The 18,642-nt window shown below is 34.1% G+C and overlaps 1 protein-coding gene across 7 annotated transcripts in view; it reads right to left on the minus strand.

Moving 5' to 3' along the window:
• The window catches only part of SOX5 (SRY-box transcription factor 5), a 991,426-nt gene that overhangs the window by 288,336 nt on the left and 684,448 nt on the right, over positions 1-18,642 (minus strand). For all 7 annotated transcript variants that reach the window (XM_067695917.1, XM_067695916.1, XM_067695915.1 and 4 more), the window contains one exon: positions 6,771-6,981. In XM_067695917.1, coding sequence (XP_067552018.1) covers positions 6,771-6,981 — 211 coding nt within the window. The remainder of the gene's footprint in view (positions 1-6,770; positions 6,982-18,642) is intronic.

Below are 18,642 nucleotides of genomic sequence, written 5' to 3' on the forward strand. Positions count from 1 at the left end.
GAGTTTCTGAGGATTAAATGAGGTAGCTCACATAACATCTGGCAGAAGGGTCATGTATTTATTAAGGTCTTTCCTCTCCTTTTCCCAAGACAGCAGGGTAACACTGAAGCAGTATAAACGTCCTTTCAACAAATATTTTAAATATTTAGTATGTGCACTATCCTCACCCTTAAGGCATTTAATACAGGGGAAGAAACTTGACAAATAAGTGGACAGTCACAATACAGTTAAGTAACTAACAATGGAGGGAGGCAAGTAACAGTTCTTAAAAAGATGAAAAAGTTAATGCAGTGAGTGTAAATAACTCTTTCTACCAACTTGGACTTGGAGAAATGAGGAACAGAATTACAGATAGAGGGGATGGGAATGAAGAAAAGGTGTTGTTTGTTGTGTTTCTAGGAGGAAGAGATATAAATAAGCTGAAAAGGTCATTCCAAAGTGACATAGGAGTACTATAGACATTAATATAGAAAAGTTAAAATATGAAGCCTGTTACAATCTTGTATCTAAAAGGATTCTATTTTAAATGAGATATATAAAGTTCTCATCAAGGTAAAAATTACTTGTACCTGCACTGTTCTGAGCCTAAGGTTTGAATGAAAATCAAAGTCTGGATCTGACGCCTAAATTTAAAGGCTGATCTGTAGTTACAGACTACAGTCCCTAGCTACCTGGAACTTGAGAACACAGGACATTTGTGGATACCCATCTATCTTGGCTTTATTAGCTAAATTAAGATAGCTGGTTATCTTAGATTTGTTCAGATTTAATTTAATGATCAATGATATACTCTTTAAAACTAAGATGGGGTGATGACATTATTTCTAAAAAAATCAAGACAGAGAGGGTAAAGAATACCAGAAGGTATGACATAACTGAACTGGAGAAAAAAGGCACCTGGACCTGTAGGATGTGCACTGGATTCTCATTCTAGCTTTAACACTAACTTGCTGTGTGATCTACCTCAGTTCTCTCTGTCTCTCTCTCAATGAGGAGAGAGGGCTAAAATGTGTCTACATTTCATTCCAATTCCGAATTTTTATTATGCCAAACTAATTTGCTCCCAGACATTCTTCTAAAACAAGTTTTTCTTAACATATCTTCCAAGGCATTTTTTTTTTAACACTTTAAAATCAAACAGTTTAAACTGAGCTGATTTTCAATTAAAGCTTTCTGGAAATTTGATCACCATTGAGGAATCTGAAATTTACTTTAGCAGAAAATTATGGAATACTACTTTCTTATTCAATATTTCATAGGAATTTAGGGACACATGTATTAATGTGTTAACATTAAACTATTACTGGCAAAATCCCTAATTAGAAAACACAGTGTAAGTAGTGGTTAAGGGCATGAATTTTAGCTTAAGGTTGACTTCAGTTTGAATGATGACCCGACAGTCACCCCGTGACATATTTAATCATCAGTTTCCTCATCTGAAAATGGAGATAATAAGAAACAGAATATTTAGTTCATGTGTATGGCATTTCCTGAAACTGGAATAGCTATACATAATAGCCCTGGTTATGAGGTTTATGCAAAGATTAAATAAACTATTTCATATAAAGTACTTAACACTATCATTAACACATGATATGCACTTAATATATGCAAACAACCAAATACATATCATTTATTCAAGGCCTTGATACAGGAATAATGTATCACATATTATGATATTAAAGCTCGTCATTCTTAACTCCTAAGTCTAATAGTTAAAAAAAACAACTGATAGAGCATAGTTACTACCAAATATAAAATATATGTTACATAGGTCAGACATTTCAAACTGAAAATTCACTATGAACTTTGGCAGGTTCCACATCAGTTAAAGTGTCACTGGACAAATGAGAATCTTCAGCACCAGAACTTTTAAAGTAATGACAGACAAAAATTCTGATGGAGCAAAAAGATACAAACAAAAGTATATAAATATATTTTCTATTTATAACTTTTAAAATATTTTAATTAATTGCTTGAAAAGATAAGCTAGCTCGAATAAAAGAGCCATTTTTTCTTTGGCCCATATGCAAATCTTATTTTCTTTCTAACCATTTTACCTCGGTGGCCTCCTTTTGTACGACACACCACTCTCTTCTAACTTCTGAATTTCTGCTAGTTTACTGTTGGCAGGGATAAGGTCGGAAATAATACGGACCTTCTATTGAAATCTGCATTCCCCCCCCCCATCAGAGGAAGCAAAGGCATGAATATGGCACTCTCATAACGATTTAGCTGGGGCTTAATGAAATTTTCATCACAACCTGCTGTTCATTTTAATGGCCTTTGAAAAACAATGGAAAACATAGCTTGAGGGAAGAAAAGATTTTTCCGTAGCAGATATCTGTCAGCTTAACATTTAGTTCCATTCACTCTCTCCCTACTCTCCTCATCCCCATATTACTGCCCTCATCACAGAACTATAACACTGTTTTGTACTTTTTCATTAAATTTATTCCTAGGTATTTTATTCTTTTGAGGTTATAGTACATCACAGAACTACAGATCATTTGTTCGTACTGTATGCAATGTCACTGTCCTGATGTTTGGCTAATGTCAGGTTTTGGTGTCCATTCTCATGTCTAACCATACCCTTTAATTAGTGGAGTTTTTTAATCAGTTTGAATAACGACCTCAACAGTCACCCTGTGACATATTCAACATCAGTTTCCTCATCTGAAAATAGAGATAATAAGAATCAGAATATTTAGAATGTAACTTCCCACTTGCTGTGGAGCCTATCACATATCTTCCTAGATATATTTCTCCCTTTTTCTCTTTTTGCAGTTAAAAAAAAATAGAAAGAAATTTCCTTTAACACTCTATTCCTTTTCTATGATACAATTTTCTGCCGTGTTATTATTTTTTTCTTGGTGATTAAGATCATCACTTTACTCAGATACATAAATTGCTCCTTGATAATACTCCCAATAGTTGCAGTTACTAAATATTCTTACAAGAGCAAATTTCTTCATCAATAAAAGTGAGTCTAATTTCTCCAAAGAAGACATACAGATGGCCAATAGGCACATGAAAAGATGCTCAACATCACTAATATTAGAGAAATGCAAATCAAAACTACCATGAGGTACCACCTCACACCAATCAGAATGGCCATAATTAGAAAGTCTACAAATAATAAATGCTATAGAGGGTGTGGAGAAAAGGGAACCCTCCATTGGTGGGAATGTGAGTTGGTGCAGCCACTATGGAAAACAGTATGGAGGTTCCTCAGAAAACTAAAAATTGAGTTGCCGTATGGTCCAGCAATCCCACTCCTGTGCATGTATCTGGAGAAAATTCTAATTTGAAAAGATATATGCACCTCAATGTTCATAGCAGTGCTATTTAAAATAGCCAAGACATGGAAGCAACCTAAACGTCCACTGACAGACGAATGGATAAAGAAGATGGGGTATATACATATATACAGTGGAATACTACTCAGCTATAAACAAGAATGAAATAATGCCATTTGCAGCAACATGTATGGATCTAGAGATTATCACACTTAGTGAAGTCAGTCAGAAAGAGAAAGACAAATACCATAGGACATCACTTACATGTGGAATCTATAAAATGACACAAATGAACTTATTTGCAAAAGAGAAACAGACTCATAGATACAGAAAACAAACTTACCAAAGGGGAAAGGGGGTGGGAGAGGGGTAATTAGGAGTTTGGGATTATCAGATACAAAGTAGTGTACATAAAATAGATAAACAGCAAGGTCCTACTGGATAGCACAGGGAGCTGTATTTAATATCCTGTGATAAACCATAATGGAAAAGAATATTATAAATAAGCATAACTGAATCCCTTTGCTGTACACCAGAAACTAACACACTGTAAATCACCTATGCTTCAATTGTAAGTAAGTAAATAAATAAGTAACTGTGAGTCTACTTACATTTCTGTGTACTCAAAGCATGTCTAGGAATCTTGTGTACGTAAACATAACACCATCTTAAGTCGTTTTGTATTCATACAAAAACTAACTTTCTGGGACTCGGGCTTCTAGATGCTTGGCATGTTCAACCTATATGCCAGTCTTCCATAAAGACTATCTTTGTATTTTCTCAATATCTTTGTATTATTCAATAACAAGTCACTCTTGAGCTGAGCTTTTAATATATTTGTAGGAAGGAAAGTACAAAAAAAGAGCTGTGGGAAATACAATAATGAAAACAGTCTAATGTCCACATACATAACGATATTTCTTTGTGTCAACTCTTTCTGCCATGGATGCTCTATCTCTGTTCTTTTGCCTGTGTAGCTAATTTTCTCCTAATTCCCAGTACCTCTGAATGTTTCCTGCTAAGCAAACTGGCAAGCACTGTCTCCTGCCCTTTTTCCTGTTAGGAATTATTCGTTTGGCTTCAGCCTGTCATATACTTCCAAATTAAGAGTCTGTGCACCCACCTGGAAGGAAGCTCACATGAAACGCTGAGGGAATACCAAGGCCCTAAAAGAAATGACACCTCAGCAGCAAAGAACACACTTCATATCCAGATCTTGCTTTCTAACACCATTCTCCAATAAAAGGAACCAGGGCTTCTTAGAGAAATGGCTTATTCTAGGACTGGGAGAAGGAAAGATACAAGATGAATCTGCAGTATCTTATAGTACCAGAAAGTAAACAAGTGTTCAAAAAAAAGAAAAAACCCACCATCACAGTGGTACGTCAAAGTGACAATAGAATGAGCCTCCAATGAACAAAGCTGGAACAATGTGACTAACAAAATAAAAAACTGTATTATAACTCGAAGTATAAAATAAACATCCATGACTTCATACTGATATAAATAAGTGATTGAATAAGTAAATGACAGAGAAGAGATAAATCTCCAATAAAGAATAAATACAAATAAATTTCTCGATGATTCACTGTGAAGGATGGGGATCAAGGTCCCCTACTCCTTAAATGTGGGTTGTACACAGCACCCTCCTTCCACAGAGTAAGGTACAGAAAGGGGGCAGAGAGGCTTTACAGTGGAGAAACCCGACAAACACTGTTATCAGCCAGATGATCAAGGTCAACACCAACATTCGTAAATCACATCGTAAGTATGTACTTTTGATGTGATGTGACAAGAATGGTACTTGGTTTCTGTGGTCTTTCTACCCAAACCCACAGTCCCAGTTTAATTATGAGAAAACCACCAGACAAATTCTAATAGAGTGGCATTCTACAATATATCTGAACAGTATTCCTCAAAATTTTCAAGGTTACCAAAAACAAGAACAGCCTGAGAAACTGTTGCAGCCAAAAGGAGCCCAAGGAGACATGAGAACTAAATAGCTAAATGTAATCTGTTATGTGATGGCATCCTAGAAGAGAAAAAGCACACGGTGAAAACTAAAGAAATCTGAATAAACTATGGACTTTAGTTAATAATGCTGTATCACAACATAAAAGATGCAAAATAATTTTAAATGCAGAAAGTTAATCATGCAAAATGAATAGCATATACAAAAATAAAGAAAAAGAAAACTATCATAAAGATGTTATACCAGAAAGCTATGATTCTGGGTGATTTTTATTATCTTCCTTTTAATTTTTCTGTTTTTTTAAACAACTCTTATAGTAAGAAAATACTATTTTTACTATCAGAAAAAAATGCAGCACATTAAAAGAAAAAGGTTGTGTGGGTCCTCCTCAAAACTCCATTTTTATCTCCATGAAGATTAGAGCCAAAAAGTCTTTGGCTGACTAGATTATTTCCAAAATTCCTTCCAACTGTAAGATCATGTGAATTACATAAATTTTAACTAAAATCCATGTCCCAGCTATGCATCTGGTAGAGACCCAGAAATATTTAATTACCACATGACTCCAAATACTGGTTAACATACATTTTGTGCCAGATATAATTTACCAGTGTCCTAACAACAGTTAAAAATAGTGTTAAATAGTATAAATGCAGTATATTTTTGGTGTAAAGCATGTCTTTTTATGTCACTGTTTTATGTTTGTTTGTTTTACTTTTCCATCTGACTCTGAAATAAATAGGAGGCATGTTCTTGTGTGCAACGTGGCATCCGTGTTTAGGATGGACATAGGTTTTAAACAGGAGTTAGTAAACATCTGTAACATAAAGGATGACTATCACTTATTCATAAATTATACAGTTTGCATCAATCGTTTTACTAGTTTGTTTGCTTTCATTTTAAGATGAGTCCATGAGCATTATCACCTGTAGGAGACTATCTGTAACTATTAAAGAGATTTAGAAAATGAAATCTTAAAAGAAAGGCATCCTGGAAGTTGAAAAACTGGGAACCTCAGCTGAGCTAACAGTAAGAGAATCACTACTTTTCAAATACACAATAGTTCTAACCATACTAATTTTAGACTACACAAAAAATAGACCGAATTGCCTAGGCAGTCTAAGATGCATTAGTGTAAAAAGTTTATAAAATGTAACAAAGTTGTAAAATGGCCCTGGTGGGGAAGCACAAACTAGACTGCACATATCTGGCAGGTAGGCGGTGACTGTCCTGGGCTCTTCTGCCACTTTGTATTCTTGAACCTTAAGTTTTACTCAACCACAACTTACTCGTGTGAAAATAAGGAAGACATCATAACAAAAATTAATGATTTATAAAATTGGGGTTAGACGTATAAATATGTTTCTAAAAAAAAAATACTATGCATCTTCATTGCATTCGGTTTCTTCCAATTTAACCTTGAGAGTGCGTCAGAAAAGAGAGCTAGAAGTTAAAATCAAACCATTAAAATCAGGTTTGTTTTCTTTTCAATCCTTTACCTTCTGGCTCATTTTTGATGAGCTCTTCCATCTTCCTCTGCTTCAAGGTGTCAACAACATCAGCTAAGCTGCCTTTGCGCCGCTCAGGAGTCCCCAGGGCTGTACTAGACAAGGACTCGCCACTCTGTCGCCCACCTTCTTCTGCCTTCTGAGGTGAGGTAGATGAGTTGTGTGGGGCAAATGAAGACATAACTTTATTGCCATCAACTTCCTGAAAGAGAAATCAAAAGAAAAATATATATATATATATTTGTTTAAAATTCAGTAAGTTTTTTAATTTTAATTGATTACATGGCTTATTCAGCTGCAACGGTGAAAAATATCACTCTGCAGGAGCAAAAGGAATAAAGAAATTTCAAAAAAGCATACATTAACTTTACAGGTTGACACTAGAGTGAGACAAAGATCAATTCATAGGAGAAGTAAAAATAAGAAGATTCTCTCCCTTAGACTGAGTTCAAACGGCAACGCAGCCTTTCTACAAAGCCTATATTGATTAGTTTTGTCTATTTTTGGCTTTTGTTTGAAAGTCTTAGATTTTCCTATGAACATTAAATGTAGTGGTCATCTGTAATAAACCTTCTCATGATATTATAATGTTTAAACAAATAACATTCCAAATATTTAATTTTCTTTTTAATTTTAAGCAGCTGCCTGTTCTTTATGGTAGTCCTAATTAAAGGAGGGTCCTCTTTTACTTCTCCACCTTCCTCTCATGTTTTTAAGAAGACAGCAGCCACCCAAGTTATTCTGACATCAGAGAAGTATACTGTAAATTCATTTCTGCTTATGCAGAAGATATTTCCAATTCCATTTGTTATCTGAAGCACTGTTTCTGATGATACTCTTTGCTGTTTCGCACTTTAAGCCTCATTTGCCCTGAAAAATGAAGTTTCTTGCAGACTTTGCCTCTTCATAATTGTGTACATGTATGAAAAGAACTTATTCTATAATTCTAAAAGGTAAACATACTTCTGGTGTTCCTTTTGGCATTATTCTTCCCATAATTTCTAGTAGAACTTCGGCAATTTGTGTAATATCAGGGGTATATTTTGTATAAGCAGCACTAAATTGTTTTATCAGAACTTTTCAAAAGAAATGATATTGAAATGACAAAGAAAAATTTATTTTCTTAAAGGTTTTCCTTGTATAATCTCTTACCTCCATAATCCTTTGACTTGCCACAAAGCAGAGCTTTTCTTAAAAATAAATCTGTATCCTAACATCTTTGAGGAAGTTAGTCTCCCCCAGGTTTATTTCTTAATTCTACAGCATTAGAAGTTTCCAATAAAATATATATGAGCGTGTGCACATTTAATATTCAGTATAATAGCTTATGCCCGTGTTTACACATTTGTCCTCTATTTAAGACATGTTAATGAGGATCTGTTGACACCAGAAAAATGACAAATCACACTGATTTGATATTTAATCTTTAAAAAATAATGCTAATATTTTTGACTAGATTAAAATTACTTGATAAAACTGTCATTCTAATTGTTTAAAATATATGAAAAATAGAGATGTCAACACAAATGTAATCATAACTTGTTCATATGATTTTTGTCAATGGATATCAGTGAGTACAGGGACATTAGCTATGGTATAAACATCAGTTTGTTGGGTGGGATCGAGTCAATGTGGGAAAAGCAAAAGTAAAAAATGTGTGCGAAAAGAATTTTCAGAATAATTCTAAACCCCAAATGGTTTCCATTTCCTAAAAACAGAATATGCCTCTTACAATCACTGTTTCTTGACTGAACGCTCTATAGACAATACCTTCATAGATGACTCTTAGCTTATAACGTACTTGAATTTAGAAATCAATATGCATAATGTAATAATTATAAGCCCCTGCAGGCTAAGTGAAAGTACACTTTTGTAATTATTTATTTAAAACCGACACATAAATACAAGCAAACACTTAAACACAGATACATACACACACAGACACCTCTGAAAGGGGCAATCACAAATTCATTCAGTAAACTAAGGAATGTTTTTATGAATGACCCATAATAAACATTAGCTCAGTTTAATGTGCAAACCAGAATACAGCAAAACTGCTGTATTTATTTTCCACAGATCTTTCTTCTCCTTTATTTCCAAGGTCAAAAGCAGAAACATCCCAATTTTAGCTTCACTTTAAACATTTATATTTTATACTCTGTTTTTACGTTATATGATGATATACTTTACAAATAAGAATTTGGCAACTGAGCTTCGCTTGCCATAAGTGAAAATTACACACATTTTTCTGTAGCATCATCTGTACAGAGAATGACACCCAAATTATATGCAATGAAGTCTATTAAAATATCAGAAAAAATTTCAAATTAAAGTAAAATAAAATAATATCCCATTTTGCATCTCTCTAATTTTCTACACCTTGCAAAGAGAAAGGATATATTGTGAAGAGTTTAACGTATTTCACAAGAATTCTAAACTCAGTTACCACAGCAATATAAAAATAAATTAATGAGCATTACTTTTATTTCAAGCAGGAATATTTATCTTATCGCTGTTTCACCTGTCTGATTACATTTCAGCCTCTGGCAGTGTTAATCCCTTTAACAGTTTTATGTAGTTAACAGATGTTTCAGTGTGGGGTTCCACTGTCCATCTGCATGGCCAATGGCCTGTTATGTAGTGCTGGCACAGTCTTCGGTCAAAGAAGTCCTATGGTTTTCAGTTTCTTCCCTGGGACTGCATTTACCATCCCCGAAATAATGACTGCACATTTCTGTTCATTTTCCTGGGAGCTGAACGTTCAAAGAGTCCGCTAACAAATGCAGCAGTGGTCCAGGCCAGCAATATATATTTAATTAAGTTTTGTGAACTCTAAGAACAAGCTTCAGTATTTTGCAGAAGAGCTCTTGGAACTGTGATGTGTAACTTTTAAAGTCTAATGACAAAAGTGTGTTCCAAACTTTTAGAATGAGGTTAATAATCTCTGGTATACATTTTTTTTTTTTTTTTGGCCACGCCACACAGCATGTGGGATCTTAGTTCCCCAACCAGGGGTCGAACCCAATGCCCCCTGCAGTGGAAGTGCAGAGTCTTAACCACTGGACCGCCAGGGAGGTCCGTGTTTCTTCAACAAGCTTTACCTCACCTTGCTCTCTTTGTCACCTTTGCAACCATGAGATAAAGGAAGGGGTCTGCCTAATGTATCCATGTATCTACCCTCATCAAAATATCTTTTTAAAAATGCATTCTTATTAATTCTATAGATAGTATTTTTCTATGAACACCTTAATATTCAAATTTTAGATAATTTGGTGACTAAGAAGAATTAATTCATTTGAATAAAAGAGATAATATGCGACTCAATCAAATATGTATCTTCCTTTTATTGCCCAAATGACATTTCATTCTTGACTTCTAGACTCAAGAAATACATCATCATGTGTATTTTTCGGTCCTATAAACTGAAATTAAATCCACACAGGGTAGTAAAAACACTACATTTAATAGTCAGTCTATCAGACTATAATCACTAAGAATGACAGACAATATTTATTGAATATTTACTTTGTGTCAGGCGTTGTTTAAACTGCCATATATGCATTAATTCAGTTAATTCTCATGGCAAGCCTAATTATGATTTGCACTTCAGAGATGGGGAAACTGAGGCACACAGACTGAAGTAAATGCCTGAGATCATGTGACTAATAAAACATAAAGTAGATAATCAACTCCATTCTCTTGGCTTCCAGAGCCCTGGTTCTCAACCACAGTGCTAATACTACCCTACTCTTAAAAGACAAAAAACAAACAAACCCCCAAGAAACCTTTAACTATGTCTATATCTATCAATGATATGGGTGAACAAGATCTGCTTCTTCTTCATAATTAAGTATGAAAAAGAGAGGCTTTCACCCCAATATGTTCAACTCCTAAAGAAGTGATGTAAATGTCCTGAAATTAATTAACCCAGCAGTATTGTAGGCTTATAAAGCTCTCTCCATCCAAATACACATTGGTTTATACTATATTCCACAAAAATGAACCTTACGATTTAAATAGTTATATAAACCAAACGTATACATTTGAGGTCTAAGTGGCTAATCAAAATAATGGTGCTCAGTAGTTTATGATTTTTAATCTATCTTTATAGAATGTGTGGCCACCTCTAGCATTCTTTCTAGTTCAATAAAGTTTTGAGCTTAGAAGAAACAGTACAGAAGATCTGGACTATCTTTAACTAAATTCTCATTAATGCAAGTTCATTAATTTTGGTATTGCATAGACGCAGCACAAAATGAACTACAGATCCACAGAGAAAGTGTTTTGGTGCCAAACAAGTTTTGACATGGTCATGTTCTTCCAGCAACAGGCATGGGATGTAATGTCCAGCATGGTAACCATAGTTAATAATTTTATAGTCTCTATCTGAAAGTTGCTAAGAGAGTAAATCTTAAAAGTTCTCATCACAACAGAAAAAAAATTTGTAACTTAGGCGATGGGTATTAATTAGGCTTACTGTGGTGATCATTTTGCAATATATACCAATAGCAAGTCACTATGTTGTACACCTGAAACTAATATAATGCTATATGTCAATTATATCTGAATTTTTAAAAGCTATATTATGCAGTTATTCCTTAAATTCTTTAAAAATTGGATCAAAATATGTTATCACAGATATCCATTTTGAAACTAAATTGCACTACCTGTAACCTATTCTGTCAAACTAGGAGATGCCAAATTTCATTTAGTAATAGAAAAAAATACATAATGATTGTATAAAAACTATTTTTAATGTTTTTTTGGTTAAAATAATTTTTCATTATACTTCTGCATGAAACCTCAAACCACTAACGCTTACTCCTTTTGGATTATAGATCTCTTGATGTAGCTAGAGATGCCCTCCAAAACTCAAATGCACATGCATACAGGCAAACACTCATGCAATTGCACACATAATTTTACATATAATTTTAGAGAGTTCATTTTCTACTCTCATAGTTCCAACTATGAACTTCCTCAATGAAATCCCCTAGTAACTCCTATAAACCCTGGGTTCCAGGTTAAGAAGCTCTGACCGAAATGTGAAAAGGATTATAAACTCATTAATATATACAATTAGATGATTTCAAAATGATCAGTTATTATATGTAAAAAGAGCCTCAAACTATAGATTTTATTGATGTTTTATTCAGATAAACATAGAAGCATGTATGTCAATAACTTGAAATTTTACTGTTCCTAAGATAAACATTTAGACAGAGATCAATATTTTAATTATAAAGAATAATAAACACATTGAAGAAAACAGTACATTACTAAGGGCAATCATTGCCTTCTTACTCAGAAATTACTTTGTGATAATGCACATATAAATCTGAAATGGAAGGCAGAACAAATTGTTACTTTTATAAATGAATGTTACCGTTTTGAGAAGTCATATCTATTAAATTTCAAATAGGAATTTTCCTGAAAGCAGGATGTAAACATACGAGGAAGGATACATGAGGCAAAACCCAACACCTCAAAAAGCTCACTGGGGAACACTAAGAGTCTTTCTTTGATTAACATGATCAAATTCAATATTCTGGGAACAGGATATGGTCAGTTCCCAAGATTTATACAACAAAAGTCAACACTTATAGGCAGATCTCTGAAGGGTGTCTATTATGGTTGTGATTACTGTTGGTGTTAATGTTGTCGGATTTAAAATCTTTTCTAAACTTTTCCTAAAAAAGAGCTGTCTAACGCATACTTAGATTCACTGATTTAAATAAATGAAAAATTGACAGAGACAGTTTTGCTTGAGTTACTGTCAGTCATCTATAGACAGAGCTCATCACAACTGTTCACCTTTCTATATTGGAAAAAGCCACCAATAACACATTTGTAAAACTTACTGAGTTTTATAAGATCAACAATTCTTAGTGCTTAAATGACTACAAGGTAAACTGATTGAAATTCCAGATATTAGATGAGTGGTTCATAAATCTGTCTAGGGATGAGACCAGCAAGTTATGTATATGCGTTTTTTTTAAAGCTCCCTGCGGGGGGTGTGTTATACTTGGCTGTACCGGCCTACTCTAGATCACTTGCAACGTAGTCATAGGAATCCAAAGTCAGCTTTTAAGGAAAGATTATATTTTATATATTTCAACATTTTATGAGATTATAGAAATTCCCTGAAAATTAGTGCTCTAAATCCTTACAATCATTTAATCATCACAAAAAAATGGGTAGAAATCCCATAATACTCAAATATGTACTGTACATTTTTTGCTCTATGATCTATGGAAAGTTCCATATTCCATACCCTGCTCAGTTCTAATTTTTTTTTTTTTTTTGTGGTACGCGGGCCTCTCACTGTTGTGGCCTCTCCCGTTGCGGAGCACAGGCTCCGGACGTGCAGGCTCAGCGGCCATGGCTCACGGGCCCAGCCGCTCTGCGGCATGTGGGATCCTCCCAAACCGGGGCACGAACCCGTGTCCCCTGCACTGGCAGGCGGATTCCCAACCACTGTGCCACCAGGGAAGCCCTGACAACTTTTTTTAATAGCCATTTTGGCACATACTGAAACAGGCGTAGGTTTGCTGGTTTCATACTAACTGTATAGATTAAAGAATCTGAGATTCATGTCAACGTAGCATTGTGGAAATAGATTATTTTCAGAAATGTACTAAAATTTGGTTTGAACTTATTAATAGTTTAATCTCATTTATAATATGAAATAAAACAATGATAGTATGTTTCCTTTGTGTTTTTAAACCAATGTCATATTTGCCATCTAATTTAATTCCAGTGAGTGAAACAGAAATTTAAAGGCAAATTTTCTGATTTAATAAGAGATTGTACAAACAGGAAAAACAGTTTTGGAAAATATCTTCATTTGCATGTGGGTGCTACACGGGCAGAAGTGTCTAATGGTTGTTTTTCCAGAACCACATTTACTAAGAATCTCAGAAATGCTGCATTCAAGAATAAAACGTATGTTTTCATGTGCTCTCAAAACCACTTAATAAGCAAAAGTGGCATTTAGAGAATTCTAATACATTAACTAATAGAACCTGTAAAACAAAGAAAATTTTGTGCTGTGACAGCCTCATCTTCCTGCTGATTTGTGTGCTGTACTTACTTCTGTTTAAACATCTAGCAAAAACACTTTAAGACATTTGATGATCGCTTCCCTGCGGGCCCAAAGGTCAACAATAAGATGTTTCTAAACAAAAATTAGACTACACATCAAAACACTCCCATTTAACACTAGCATTGTGGATTATGTAATAATATTTTAAGAAGTAAAGAAAAACTAGCCACTAATTATATATAATAATTCACCTGTCATTTTCCTAAGAAGCCTTCAGAACATTTCTACTGTAGTTGTTAATAAACTTAACTAAATACCTATTCACTCTGAGTCTGAAGAAAGAAATGATACTTGAGGAATTCCTCAAATTGTGATCTGTTTGGGAACTGAATTCTTTTTACCCCACAGAGCAATGAGTACAGTTTCTCATACAGAACAGATCTTGGTAAAGTTAGTAAGCTAAGTGTTTGCTAGCATCATTTATAACTGGAAACTGACTACATGTTCTGTCATAAGTGAAATAAACTGTGACACCCCCCACCCCACCCCATGCAGTAAAATATGATGTCAGCAAAGCAGCAATGGTGAAGCAAACTGGAGTCAGAAGTCAGAATGTTGGGCTCACATCCAGGGTCTGTCATTTATTCATCTGGGACAAGCTATCTCAACATATCAAAACTCAGTTTCTTCATCTAAAAATGGGATAATAAATGATAAGTAATTCATATGTGCTATGATATAGTACCAGATCTCCAGAATTTAGTAGTAATACTTTTTGAAGGATAAGAAGTACTTCATTCACTCAATTTTCTCTTTCATTCGTGTAATAAAAATATTTTGAGTGCTAACTTGTGAGACAGCATAATGATGTTCACAGTTAAGGGCAGAGAATCTGAAGCCAAACAGATGTGGTTTAAATCCTGGTTCCACATTCACTAGCTGTGTGACCCTAAGTTATTTAATCTTCCTATGCCTAGGTTTCTTCAACTGTAAAATGGGGATAATACTATCATCTACCTCATTGGGTTGTTAGTGTATTATAAATTACAAAATAATGAGTTGTATTAGTTAAGGGATTATATGAGTTAATATATGCGTTACAAATTACAAAACTCATAAAATGGTAACTGAGAAGTGGCAAGAACTATGTATTTGTTAAAATGAGAATGCTTCAGCCCATAATATTAGGAGATAACAATGAACAACACACAGAATATATAAAAACAAATAAAGAAAAAGCCAGGCTCTTTAACAGGAAAGTGAAGAAGAGGAGACAAATCCCTTCCCCTACCCACTCCATCAAAAAATGAAAATGCATATACAAGTAGTTTCATAGCTCTTTCTGCTGAAACCAAACTGCACCCATGGAATCATTTTTTTAAAGAATAATTAAAATTTTTTTTCAGGTGGCCCATTTTTAAGGATAACCTAATACAAACTTTTTTTAAGGAAAAAAAATAGTTCACAAAATGTCATGTGACATGAGTGTGCTTATATCTCTGTTGCATACACAATTTTCAAATTTCACAGTTTCATGGTTCTTTACAAAGTGATAACTCTGGAAAATGATCAAAGAAAGAATGTTCAATTACTCCTCATTACGAAATAAAACTTTTTAAAGTCAAAGTCTGAAAAAAAATTAGAGTAATGAATTATTTTTCATAAATACATGACACCAATTACTTATTATACCATATTTCTACTTCTCTTTTATATTTCTCTTTCTTCTTGTGAGATAGACATATCAAAATTTTTCTTCACTAGATTCTCTTGCAAGCAAATTTTTAGGTTTCTTTACACTATAAATACAGAACAACAGCAGTAATATGAGGGAAGAGAGATCAAGTACTGACTCTCTTTCGGCCAGCTTCCCTCCTCTGTGCTCCATTCACGCCTGAATACAGCCCCTCACCAGCAGTGTCTCCTCACAGGATCAGGCTGATTTCATAGCGCAATGTCAGTCAAATGTGATGTCATTACACTAATCCCATCTTCCTATTTTTTAAAAAAGTTACAGAGCTGTTTTTCTATATTAATTATGACTTTCAATAGAGCACTCTGTATATAGCAAAAGCAGGACTTTTTCTTTGAAAGGGACCTTCAGCATGAATTGACATTAAGCAGTGATTTGAGATACAAGAAGCACAAGCTTCAGTTCTCATGATTTTTTTTTTTTGCAGTTAATATGAGTAATGCTATATAAAATATTGTTATTTTAGTCTTATAGTTTTGAAGACTTTTAATAATATTTCTAAACTATTAGGCATTTTTCTGACCACATATACAAAATCTGTTTAAATTCACAAATGTTTCAGTAAAAATACACCTACCACTCTTGGAGTTCTTAAAAGGCCCTGTTCTAAAAGTTTTTGGATATTACATTTAATAATTCTCAGAGAAACTGCATAAAGACTGTTATATTCCTATTCAACAGATGGGGAAATTAAGCTCCTAAGAGTAATTTACCCAAGGTAAGAGTAAGAAATGGTAAATTGGGGCATTAAACTCAAGATCATCTAACTTTAAAATCCATGCTGGTCATCATTAAGTTATACGGCCTTCCTCAACTGATTCAGGTTCTGTAAGAGATGCTAAAGGTATAAAAAAATCAAGCTGGTTCGCTCTCCTCAGAGTTGAAAATTAAATTTGCAAGTCATTTAAAATACACAAGAAACAATAAGTAATCATAACAACTATAATAAATACTAAATTGTATAGCAGCAAATTATACATGCACAAGAAATTTAAAGAGAGACCACTGGAAATCAAAGGAAGGTAGAAACTTCTTTAACATACCACTTAGCAGCACACTGTTTTGGGATCATTTATTTAATTTTCTTTCTATACCATATATGAAGGCAGGGAATGTGTCTGATTATTCACCAGGTACCCCAGACCCTATTATTAGTGTTTAATAAATACATATTAAGTGAATTTATTAAATCTTTATGTATAGGTAGTCTTTTGATCTAACTCTAGAAAGAATAGGTAGAGAGGAAAAGATGTAGAGCGTTGCTTCCCAGAAGCATCATCCAGAAAATTTTATAGGGTAAACACACACACACACACACACACACACACACGTGCAAGAAGGTAGTGGCTTAACCCAAAGAAATGGAGAATAATAAATTAGAATGATTATACTTCCATAGTAGGGTTATTTTATGAAGGGTCATAAAAGTCCAATAGAATTATTTACCTTTGACCTGACAGACAAAGGAGAACTATTCTAGATTCTATACTGAGTGTTAACTCTCAAAGTAATTTGCTAGGAAGATCAGTCTAGCAGTGGTATGGAGAATGGTTTGGGTAGAAGAGAAAGTAAAGATCTCCACTGAATAGGAAACTGTTACCGTGCCACATATGTGATGATAAAAAGCTTTCTGCTAAATTGTAGTTGTGAGAGTTGAAAAGAACCATCAAATCCTAGAGACAATTTGCAGCAGATAATGATAAAATTAGATAACTTGAAAATAAGGAGTCAAAGTAAATACAGTTGTTGCTTGGGAGGTTGAAATAATGATTACAGTATTGACAAAAACAGAATGGTTAGCAAACAGAGATGACTGTTAGAATAGAATCAGTATATGTACAAAAAATTAATAAATTCAATATAACTAAATTAGTTTATAACTTGAGCATTAGCCCTAACTTTTGACCCCAGCACTATAATAGATGCCATAAAATCTCCCTCGGGTCTCAAGTGATGGGTTTACCATTTGAGATCTTTTTTTTCTCTTTTTTGGCCGCACCGCGCAGCTTGTGGGATCTTAGCTCCCCAACCAGGGATCGAACCCACACCCTTGGCAATGAAAGCGCGGAGTCTTAACCACTGGACCGCCGGGGAATTCCCTCTTTGAGATCTTTAAATCTGTATGTGGAACATCCAAATGTAGATGCACCTTGAAAGACAATGTTCAGGTTATAAAAATAAAGGTAGTAAAATGATGAGTTATGAACCATTATTTTCATAAGTGAATGGTTAAATACACTTCAGTTCATGAACTCTCAGAAAGCGTCCACACAGGGAGAAGAGCAATGGCCTAGTGCTCTTCACGTATGTCTAAAAATGGCACTTATAAGTGAGTATCACCTTCTCCTTCAGGGACTCGGGTTTACCATGTACATTTTTGAAATTTTATTGTTATTTATAATTAGATACTGAAAGATGAACAACGCTTTTCTAAAGAAAAACAGGTACATGGAAACAATAATGAGCACCTATAGAATACGCAAAACAGAGAAATTAGAATAAAAATGTCAGAATAAGGATTTTTCCGTATTACTTTAGGAAGTAAGACTAAAGTTTGACCAAAAGATAGCACTGTAAAAATAAGGAGAAAATTGGAAACTGACAAATCTTTCCCTTATTTACAATGAATGGACTCTCAGAATGCTGAGTTCTTGGTACTGTATGTTCAATCTCCAAAATTCTTGCCATATAGATGTTAAAATGAGAGGAAAATAAAAATGAAACCATCAACAACAAAAAAGTTCTGCAGAAATTTACTGCTGTGATTGCTTCATTGAGTTGTGGTCACAGGTATAAATTACAAGTGATGGTGTTTTCCATTAATAAATTATTCTACCAAGGGAACTTGTTGGGATATACGTATAAAAAATGAAATTGTATTACACCAAATCCTAGAGAGTATAAAGAGGAGGTAAGTAATTTTGGATTTTGGACAGATGCATTCTCTTTTACAATTCTACTTGAATTCCTGACTTCTGAACATCCCTGGATATTTCTGATATCCCAAGTGATTCCGGTTTGATGCTCAATAACCCACAAAAATCAATCCACAATAATGGCATATA

Source organism: Pseudorca crassidens, chromosome 11 (assembly GCF_039906515.1).
Source record: "Pseudorca crassidens isolate mPseCra1 chromosome 11, mPseCra1.hap1, whole genome shotgun sequence".
NCBI classification, from domain to species: domain Eukaryota; kingdom Metazoa; phylum Chordata; class Mammalia; order Artiodactyla; family Delphinidae; genus Pseudorca; species Pseudorca crassidens.